The sequence below is a fragment of the Geospiza fortis genome, unplaced genomic scaffold, assembly GCF_000277835.1.
Source record: "Geospiza fortis unplaced genomic scaffold, GeoFor_1.0 scaffold143, whole genome shotgun sequence".
NCBI classification, from domain to species: Eukaryota; Metazoa; Chordata; class Aves; order Passeriformes; family Thraupidae; genus Geospiza; species Geospiza fortis.
The window spans coordinates 249,240-259,290 of NW_005054590.1; the positions used below are offsets into that span (position 1 = coordinate 249,240).

The following is a 10,051-nucleotide window of genomic DNA, read 5'->3' on the forward strand; positions in this document are numbered from 1 at the left end:
GCTCCCACCAGGGCAGGGCTCCAAGCCTGCTCTGCACAGCTCTGGGGTGGGAAGGAGCAATCCCTCCCTCCCCACTTCGTGGCCTTGTGCTCTGCTGGCCTTTGGGGCTCAGGTGTCACCAGAGCAACCTCTGAGCCCGGGGATCAAAGGCTGTGTGTGTGATGATCCCTCTCTGGACAGACAATCCATCTCCAGGGTCATGGGAAGGATGCTCATCAGCCAGGCCAATGGACTCAAATTAAATAACCTCTTCCTGGCACTTACTGCTGAGCACAAATATAGCAGGAAAACAAAAGGCAGGCTTTAGACCTGGTCCAAATTTGCAAATCCCTGTGGCTCTACAGGCAGAAGTAGAACCTGCTCCTGAGGGCTCGAAATGCTGATTGGCAGCTAAATCCCTCACCCAGGTTGTGCTGCTGGAGACAAGTACTTCCAAGGAACACGAGAGACACAGCACAGCCCATACATCCTCGGGAATTTGCTCCTGGAAACACAAAAAAACCACAGCCAAGCAGGAAAGCAGGTGGACAGTGAGCCCTTCAGAACGAGGGAGGGAAGGAAAAGCGCTTCCACAATGTCAGAGACTGTTTTGGACTCAAATATGACATTGCCAAAGTTCTGCCAGGCTCACACAGCCAATCCCCACGCCAAGGTAACCCAGCACAGCTTGGACTGAGATTCCAGAAGAACAGAAGCACCTCCACTGCTCTCCTCCCCATTTCCCACCTTCCACTGGGCTGGGTTTGCATCCTGCTCTCTCCCATCACAGCCCAGTTGCAGAGCTCACTAATGGATCAGCTTAAGTATCCAACATCTCCAATCCCTGCTCTAGAAAATAATCAATCCAGCACTTAATTAATAACATCAGCAAGGAGCTGCCCAGAGACCACTAACAGGGAACAGAATAAATTGTCCATCTCAGGTGGGATCCCACACCAGGGCAATTCCTGATTCACCTTCTTCTCCAGTCTTTTCAGATTCAGCCCAGCCTGACACCAGACAAAGACACACAGCTCAGTTATTTCCTCAAAAGAACTTTAATTGGAATTCCATCCTTACGGCAAATGACACACAGAAGGAGTATCCAAATTTGCTGTGTTACATCAAATGGAAGTCCTTGGTCAATCTGAAATGCATCTGTTGGGCCAAAAGCAAGGATCTGTACACATCTGGCATTAACAGAACCAAAGGAGCTGCTCTGGCCTGCAGCTGGCACTCCAAGGTGATCGTGGTGGGAAGGGAGAATTCACTGAGCTTTCAGGTACCCCTAGGGAAACCCTGGCCCCACTGAACTCAGCTGTGCCATCCTCCTCTCCAGGGGACAGCAGGAGGCCAGCTCTGACACCATCCACACCCCTCTGGTGTCACAGCACCTTCTGGAAGCTTCCACCTTCTCTGAAATGCAGCGAGGACCGAGGGACAAAAAGAGACTCAAAGAAAAATCCACTCAATAATGAGAAAGTAAGCCAAACTGCAGAGTGTTAAAGCAGGAAAACAAGCTCACCCCTTTCCTTCCCATTTCTTCCCTCAGGACACCACGGGCTGTTCCTAACTCCTCAATTTCAGTCAATATCCTGAGGCCAGAGCTCCACAGTGCTGGGAGCTCTGGTGGGCAGAGCCCCTGCCCAGCTCACTGCTGGGGCAGGAGCACAGTGACCCCTGCCAGCCCCAAAGTCCCCCACGGCTCCCAGAACACCCGTGGGGCAGGGTGGGCTGCCAACTCAGAGGGACACAGCACTGAGAGGGCTCAGGAAGGCACGGGCACCATGGATCCATCTCTGCTCAGGGCACACACTCACCCAACCCGCTGGGCATTGGCCTGGGAGATGAGGAGCCCCTCAGAAACCTTGACAGAAACCACCCTCTGACAGCAAACAGCACCACCAGCTCTGTGAGACAGGCTCCATCTGCTAAAAGCTGGAAAATTAAGTGATTTCCACATGATGGTGTAATAGCAGCAACAGAGTAATTATCCTGCTTGTGGTTAGAACACTCAAAAGTGAATTTTAAGTACCTTTTATTACTGGGGACAAATGTAATGCCTCAGAATCAGTGCCAGCTAGTATTTACAGGACTCTCTCCAGTATGAAAATGAAAAGCCATCTGTGTTTATAATACCACAAGGTTCATATGATGGTAACCTCTGCTTTCCACACTTGTAAATGTGGTGGTCACAGCCTGGACCACCTGAAGGTCCACGCTCCCTCCAGCTGTGAGGAAACAGGAGCGGGCAGGAAGATTTGACAGACCAGACTGTTTGCACTGATCCCAAAGTGCCACGCAGAGAAGTGAAACAGAGGAAGTTCTTTGTCCAAGGAGAGGTGTAAGGCCAGTGTTCCCAGACATCCTGGACATTTGTGCTCCTTCTCCCTGCCCAGGCAGCGAGCAGAGCCCAGGGGGAGGGAGAGGAGGGAGAAGACAAGCTCCTGGCTCCCTGCCACTGAAACAGGCACAGGCATGACGGGTCAAGGAAGACTTTCTGTGGGGAACAGGGTGCTGCAGGAGGTTCTGGCACTGGAATCTCAGTCTGTCTCACCCTGGGAAGCAGGTATGGCAGTGGAGCAAGCAGCTCTCCAGAGGTATTTGGGATAGACAGCACTCCATGGGTGCTCAATACAGGATCCATCCTTTCCTTTGGTACCCCATCCTTAATTCCAACAACAAACCAGAACGGGACAAACCCCTGATACACCACAGGAGGCCTCTTCTCTCTTTAAACACCCTGTTCCCAAAGGACCTGAGGTGCAAACTGCTGAGTAGGCAGCCTGGCTGAGCAGCATGGCATCTGCTTCCCAGCCAGCAGCAGTTCCCAGGAACCAGCCTGCAGTGCCCAGGTCCTGGCATTTCAGTGCTAAGGACATCAAGTAAACGTGTGCCCAAGGAGGTGCCAGCAGGCTGCCACACGAAGGGCTCAGTGCCACTGTCACAGCTTTGCTCCCGCCGCGGCAGGCAGGAGGGGACCCTGTGCCTCGGGGGGCACACCCGCTGCCAGGGCCCTGCCCAGCACTGGGGCTGGCAGCCTCTCAGGAGAGCCCAGCACCGGGCTGCCTGCGCTCAGGCATCTGCGACGGGAAATCTAAATCGCTCCTGACTGATCACCTCCGTTTAAACTACAGCAATTAAGCCAGATCAATCCCACCTATGGCACTCCATAGGCATCCCACAAAACCACAGTACTGTGGCACAGTAGAAAGCACAGAGTGGATCTATAAACCTCCTGGAGAACAAGCCTGACTTCCTAAGTTTACTTCACCGAACAGAAAAAGCCCTTTTTAAATAAAAATAAGAAGAATTTAAACAGCCATTCTGCTTAACACATAAGCCAACATGTTTCCACACATGCTCCTGCTAGACTTGAAACACACAGTTTCAGTGGAGCAAATTCTCCAGTATTACCCAAGCAGGCTAATTCCCTAATTCCTTTCCATTTATACTCTTCAAATACTTTCCTGCAGATAACAAAAATGTTTCTCCTAGAAAATGTAAACAAGTTTTGTGCGTTCTACTACCCCAGCTAAGCTTTCACAGGAAGTTTCCAGCAGGAGAAAACCAAACCAAAACAAAGCCTTATCTTTATACTCGGAAAAAAAAATTACAAAAAATATATATACATACACACCTTATTAAAAAGCATTAGAAGGAACCTGATCTCCAAAGTCTCCAAAGCCAGCTGCAAAGTCCCTCTCAGAACAGACCACAGACTGTGCTGGTCACACTGCACCTTAACCAAAACCAAAATCAGTGTACCTTCAACCTGGCCAAGTTAATGAGCTCCTGACCACCCTGCACACAAGTAAATCCCTGCAGAGAAAGAGAAGCTAACTGTAAAAAAGCTGTGTAGGATTTTCAGTGTGTCCTGCTGGGCTCACCTAAGTCCCATCGGGGTCGGATGACAGGAGATCTCCTCACACCTGACAGGATAAATGCCCTTATCTCCCTACTTCCTACACTCTTCTCAACCAAAGAAAACACCAGGAGGGTGCCCCCAAGCCAGGCTGTGCGTGCTGCAGGGGGCACAGCAGCCCCGGGCTGCTCTGAGGGCTGCTGGGCTGGCTCACAGGGGCTGGCTGCTGAAGAACGCCTTGGTCTCCCTGCACACGGGGTTGACGCACAGCGGGCAGCACAGCGTCAGCTGCCGGGAGCACACCTCGTTGGACTGCAGGTGGGAGCACACCAGGTCTGCCAGGGCCTGCAGGGAGGGGGGAAAGGTCAGAGGGAGCAAATCCAGCTGTGCAATCCCCCCAGCCCAACTGGGCACCCCGTGTCCCCTTCTGACCAAACCGCGCGAACTGCGGCACAACCAACCCCTCCGTGCTGGGCAGATCAGGTACAACGGGCTCCATTTCTGCTCTGGAACTCAAAATGCCTTAAAACCACCTGAAAACATCCACACCCAGCAGGAAACACAACAGCAAACCTGTACAGCCACTGCAACACAGCAGATACCTTGGAGAACAGTGGATTTCCATTGAGAGACTCCGCTCTTCTGATGTTTTCAACTCCACACTGAATCAAAAATAAGGAGGAAGAAGTTAAACCTGTTCATCTGATCCTTCACTGAGTAGCCTCCAAAATCTTTGCACTTCATTCAAAGTTGCCCCAAAATGACAGGATTAAATGCAGTATCACAGCAAAAATTACTATGGGGCAACATTACATTTTGTTGCCATTCATTCACTGAATGAATGAAAATGACTTGTTGCTTTTGAGCAATATTTGTAATGGTTTAAACACCTAAATCTAGAAAGACAAACTCCCACCTGTTTTGTGGTTAAGCCAGTTCAGATTAATTTTTGATTTACAGGAAAATAAAGCTAACCCCAAATAATATTGCAAGAAGCAACTACAAAGCAAATTGCAACTCAGGAGAAATAATTTCAGAGCAGGGACCAAACCCACAGAGCACTCACCTCGTTGGCCAAAACCTGGGCATACTCGATGTCCAGCTCATACAGAGTCTCAATGTGGTCACTGGTAAATGCTATTGGGACCAGCAGCATGTTCTTCTTTCCTCTCTGGCACAGGCCCTTAATGGTCTCGTCTGTCTGGGGACCAAGCCAGGGCATTGGTCCAACCTGGGACAAAAAAGCAGAAAAAAAGGGAAAACACTCATTAAGTCATTCTTACAAAGAGCACCCACATTTCCTTAGGCAGCATGACAGAGCGGGTTATGGATGGGATACAAACAGTTATTTTTATTTCCCTGCTTCTGGTTGTACTTCTCACTCTCTCCACTGAATGTTTAATGAAGACACACTTCCCACCATTACATCTCAAAGGAACAGAACCTGGGCTGGCCTGAATGAGACTGAAGAAAATAACCAAAAATGTAAGTAAAGGTGTCTTTTTTCCAGCCCAGTGAGACCCTGCACAGGCTTTACCAGCTCCCCTGAGCACTTACCTTGGACTGCCACACCAGCCTGTAAGGGTTGGAGTAGTTGAGCTTCTCCATGACCCTCTGGACAGTAGCTCCCACTTCCTGAGGGTAGGGATCGCCACGGTTCACCACCTGCACCCAAGCACAGCACACTTTGGCATGGTGAACACCCCGGGAAGGACCAGGCCTGCCTGGCACTTCACAGCTGTGCGCCCACACCCTGCCCTGGGTAACTCACAGACATGGGCAGCGAGTGGGCTGAGAAGAGGATGACCACCTCTTTCCTTTTGTCTGGTGGGAACAGGTTCAGCTCCTTCTGGATGTGATCGGCAAAGCACTGCTCAGGGAAACACAAACAAAGCCCTGAGTGGGGAACGCCGCAGGCATCCCTGCTCTCAGTGATGCACACAGGCAGCTCCCATGCCCCTGCTGCCTTAAGCACTCCCAAATTCCCTCAGTGTGCACGACACCCAGGCAGAGCGTCAGGAGAGTCACCAGCACAGGCAGCTCCACCCTGCCTGCCCTTGGTGCTTCTTCACCTGCTCAGCACACCACAGGAACTGCAAACCCACACAAAAGCTCCCTCATAAGGACCAAAGAGCCACTTTCTCTGGAAAGAGAGCAGCACAGAGCTTCCCTTCACTGCTCCTGCCACAGCCAGGAATTACTCTGTGCTGCCAGAGGGGAATCTGACAAACCAACGTAATCTCTCTGTGGTCACAGACCTGCTCTGAGCAGGAATTTGGACTAATGGCCTGCAGAGGTTCCTTCCAGCCATCATCATTAGGGTGACATCACCCAACCTTTAAACCAGGAGGTGCACAGTGGCTGCTTTCACACATTATCCTGCCAAAGCATGGGGCATGAAATAATTCTCCTTCTCCTGCAACTTCAGACACGGTAGGCAAGACCCATTTCATCACACAACTAAAATGCACCCTCAGATTGAAGCCTTCCTGTTATCCTTCCTCAGTATTATTGCCATATTTTAAAAGAAAATGTATAAACCTCAAAGCCTTCAGATCCACACCTGAATGAGAAGGGGATGTGTGGGCCATCGGTCAATTATGCTCCACTTCATCTTGGGCTTCTCCCCTCTCTGGTTATAGTAGCGATAAATGGCATTTAAACTGCTTCCTGAAACAGAGAATTCACAACACACGTTCAGCCAGGCCACCAGCAAGCTGTCAGACTGGAGCAGCTCGGCAGCAAGCTACAATCATATTTTAAAACGCTACCCAATTAAAACAGAGCCGTAAATCAGAGCGGAGAGTCTCCGGTGGGAACCATTAGCGCCCAGCTCACACAGCGCAGCAGGCTGGTCAGAGCTCCCAGGGCTCACCCACACGCCCAGGGCTCACCTGTGGTGGAGCAGCTGTACTGGGGGTACTGCGTGAAGGCGATGGCCCTCTGGATGCCGTCGCTCTCCATCTGCTCCACGGCCTCCTCGGTCAGCGGGTGCACGTAGCGGAACCCGATGTAGTACTTGTGAGGGGCTGCCAGCCGGCACGCAGCACGGCAGGGACAGGGAGAACCACAGCAACACATCGTTAGACACCAAACACACGGGAACTGCCAGGCTGAAATTAACTTGCTGATATGTTCTGGCTGCTTCAGTAAAGCTCTGTCATGTAAGCCCTTTCTTTGGCCAAGCACATTTCTGGTACCTCACTCGGCTGTGATTAGAATTTAAAAGTGATTTATACTATGGTTTGCTTGTGCAGGAACATCACTTGCCTGCTTCTCCTGCACTTAGCAGAGGCACAGCTCCCAGCCTGGACAGAGCCCCGGTGTCTCACCGAGCAAGTCCTGATTTTAAGGACATAAAGGTAAAAAGTGTCACTACGAGAAGCTAAATGAACACCCCGATGCCCTCACAGCTCCAGCTGCCCTCCCTGCCCAGCATGCCTGCCCTGATGGCACCCAAGCCCCAAGGGCCAGCACTGCTGTCTGGGGCAGCAGAGCAGTGAATCAGAGACACGTGCTCTCCCATCCTGATTTTGGAGGGCTTTTATAAAAAGCTGCATGGCTTTAACACCTAATTTTGGCAGCAACGTGATTCTCCCTGAGGACATCTCAGGTTCCTCCATTTTTTCTCTCCAATCTTTTGGGTGCCAGCTTTGGGAGCATGGCTTGGTTAGGGGATGGGAAGCAGGCAGGGGAGGTTTGCTGTTCTGTTTTTTTAAGTAGAGGACAGAGGTTCTTAGGAGAACAAAAGCAAAGTTTCTTTGTCAGGGTTTCCGGGTCAGTGGCTCTGAACTAACACTTAGCAGGTTTCTGAAGGAAGCAGATGTCCCATGCTTGGGCTCCACTCCGTACACTTGTGCAGGATTCAGAAAACAGGTTTAGTCAGCCCCAGTTCTCTGCAGGAGGCAGGGGAGCTCCCAGCTGGGAGCAGCAGCAAATAAAGACCCAACTTGAGGAGCCCTTGAGCCAGTAACCTCATTAACATCTCTGAATGGCACTAAAGACAGAAGTCTGACTGATCACAGCAGGGACTGGAGGAGTTTAACCTGGGAAAGGACATTTTGGGAAGAACATGGCCAGCCTGGAAGCAATACCCTCCCAGTGCCAGGTTTTGTTCAGGACCATGGGCAGCAAAGAGAGGTGCTGGTGTCTGGACACAGGCTGTTTAAATAATAGTGCTCAGCACATTCTATTGTTAAACTGCAGCTGCTGTCAAGTCAAAAAGAAGCCTCCAGAGGACTTATCAGGTGGGAGAGGTGCCCAGAGAAGGGTGTGACTGCACAGAGAGTGCTCACCAAACAAAAACAAGTGGGAGCGGGAGACTGGGAAAAGCAGATAAACCCTCCAAGCCTTATCTGCAGAACCTGCTGCAAGGCTGACCCTTCAGGGCTCCTGCTCCAAGAGCACCCCTGCCTTGGATGACACAGCAGGCCTCAGGCTCTGACTGCACCTGCAGGGACCACAGCTCAAACTGCTGCTACCAGGCAGAGTGGCACAGGCTATCCCATACCTGCACTCCCTGCTGGGAGGGATTCTGTGACACAGACAGGGGAAGGAGGCTGTATTCATGTTTGAAGTTTTCTCATGAAGGACTGGCAAAGAGAGCATCTCCTTCCCTGCCAGCCAAGCTGCCCAGCCTTATCTCCTGCTGTGTCCCCGGGTGGGGCTCGCTGCTATCGCTCAGCCTGCCCTGCACTGCTCATGTGCAAACCCTTGTCTTTTCTCCAGCTGTGCTCCTCTCAGCCCTGCAGCAGCTGCTGAGACACCACTCTGAACCCCCCTCCCACACCCACCTTGGTGCTCACATGAAATACATTCCCCTTTCCTCCCCTCCAGGCCTCAGCCACTTGTCCTCAGTGCTGGCTTCCTCAGGCCCAAGCAGGGCTCACAGGGCAAGGCACGGTGCCTGGCAGCGCCACACACCAAGGGACACTCCTGGCACCTGAAAATAACACACTCAGTCTGCCACAGCCATCTGCCCACGGTCACAGGAGAGACAGAGGTGGCTCCCTGAGCCCAGCCTTCCTAACAACCTCACAATGAACGGAATCCCTTCTGCACTGTCTTTGCCATGGGATTTCCCAGCAGGGAGGAAATGCACACCGCTCCACAAGGAAACCAAGCAGCCAAAGCTGCTTTTCCCAAGCCAGAGAGCAGAAGCAAGCCGTGGGGGGCTGAGCAGAGCAGTACCAGTGTGAGGAGACATGCTGTCCAGCAGCTTCACCATGCCCTCTCCCTGCAGCGCCGTCCACTTCTTGATGGGGGAGCCGCCGCCGATCCTGCTGTACTGCTCCTGGATCTTGGGCGTGCGGCGCCTGGCGATCAGCGGGGCCAGCTTACTGCGGCGTGGGAGAGGGACGGGTTACCAGCACAGCCCAAACTCCCTCCCCGAGCTCTGCCCTGCGGGGTTTGCCTGGCAGTCTCTGCAAACTGCAGCCAAGCAGCACGGCTTGTTTGAGGCTCTATTCCACCACCCTTCCCACACCTCAGTCTGCAGTTCAAAGAGAACAGCCACGGCAGCCCAATCCAGAGGGCTCCAGCACTGTCCCCTGCACTGACTGCTCCCGGGAGGAAGCACTCTCAGGGAGTGCTGCCCTCCACAGAAATAAGGATTTACAGCAACACCCAACGCCGCCTGTACCACAGGAGATCCCAGTGCTCCTCACTTTTGAACAGGAAGGGTCATCAGATCCCTGTCCAGGAAGAGACGCAGCAGGAAATCGTGGACGTCGTCCAGCCGCTCCGGGCCTCCCATGTTCAACATCAAGATTCCTGTCTTAGGTTTCCTAGGGAAGCAAGAGAGATTCCAAATCCTAGTGACCCACTGCTTGTATTTTTATTACAATGACAAACAACCAGCTCATCCTCCCACATTTGCCTTTTGCAAAGGCAGCTCCTATCCCAAGGCTCCTCCTGCTTATGTAAACACTTGCACTAGGAACAGGAATGGCCAGACACAAGTATCTACATGATCTTTGCTTTTTTAAAAGGAAACCACTTTGTAACAGAAACTTTAGCTGGAAACACACTGAGAAAGCCGTTTCTCAGCTGCTGGCTCTAAGGGAGGTTATAAAACAGGGTCTCAGCTGTGCATTCCAACCAAACCAAGTAGCAGCTTCCCCGGCAAGCAAATGAGCCACTCACACAAGTCTTTGTCTTCGTTACTGTGGGGACACATCTCCTGCAGCAGTGACAGTAGCAAGAAGC

At 51.9% G+C, this 10,051-nt stretch overlaps 1 protein-coding gene across 2 annotated transcripts; it reads right to left on the reverse strand.

The window, feature by feature from the left end:
• Nucleotides 1-1,018: 1,018 nt before the first annotated feature.
• FECH (ferrochelatase) lies at nt 1,019-9,625 on the reverse strand. Of its 2 annotated transcripts, none has more exons than XM_031064433.1 (9): nt 9,511-9,625; nt 9,139-9,183; nt 6,739-6,815; nt 6,408-6,514; nt 5,616-5,714; nt 5,402-5,509; nt 4,911-5,075; nt 4,447-4,506; nt 1,019-4,189 (listed from the first exon to the last, which is right to left on the reverse strand). In XM_031064433.1, the coding sequence occupies exons 1-9, from the start codon at nt 9,606-9,608 to the stop codon at nt 4,055-4,057; spliced, it is 894 nt and encodes a 297-aa protein (XP_030920293.1). In that variant the 5' UTR covers nt 9,609-9,625; the 3' UTR covers nt 1,019-4,054. The 2 variants fall into 2 exon arrangements, with proteins under 2 accessions (XP_030920293.1, XP_014166288.1); XM_014310813.2 differs by having other exon boundaries at nt 6,739-6,873; nt 9,035-9,183.
• Between the last annotated feature and the right edge of the window lie 426 nt (nt 9,626-10,051).

What these genes read in the sequence shown, in the direction of transcription:
- FECH (XM_014310813.2), bottom strand. Translation starts at nt 9,608, where the DNA reads ATGTTGAACATGGGAGGCCCGGAGCGGCTGGACGACGTCCACGATTTC. An exon ending in CACATCCCCTTCTCATTCAG is followed by an intron (nt 5,715 to 6,407) that starts GTGTGGATCTGA and finishes TTCCCTGAGCAG; the next exon opens with TGCTTTGCCGATCACATCCA. An exon ending in CCCAGGTTTTGGCCAACGAG is followed by an intron (nt 4,507 to 4,910) that starts GTGAGTGCTCTG and finishes TTTTTGATTCAG; the next exon opens with TGTGGAGTTGAAAACATCAG.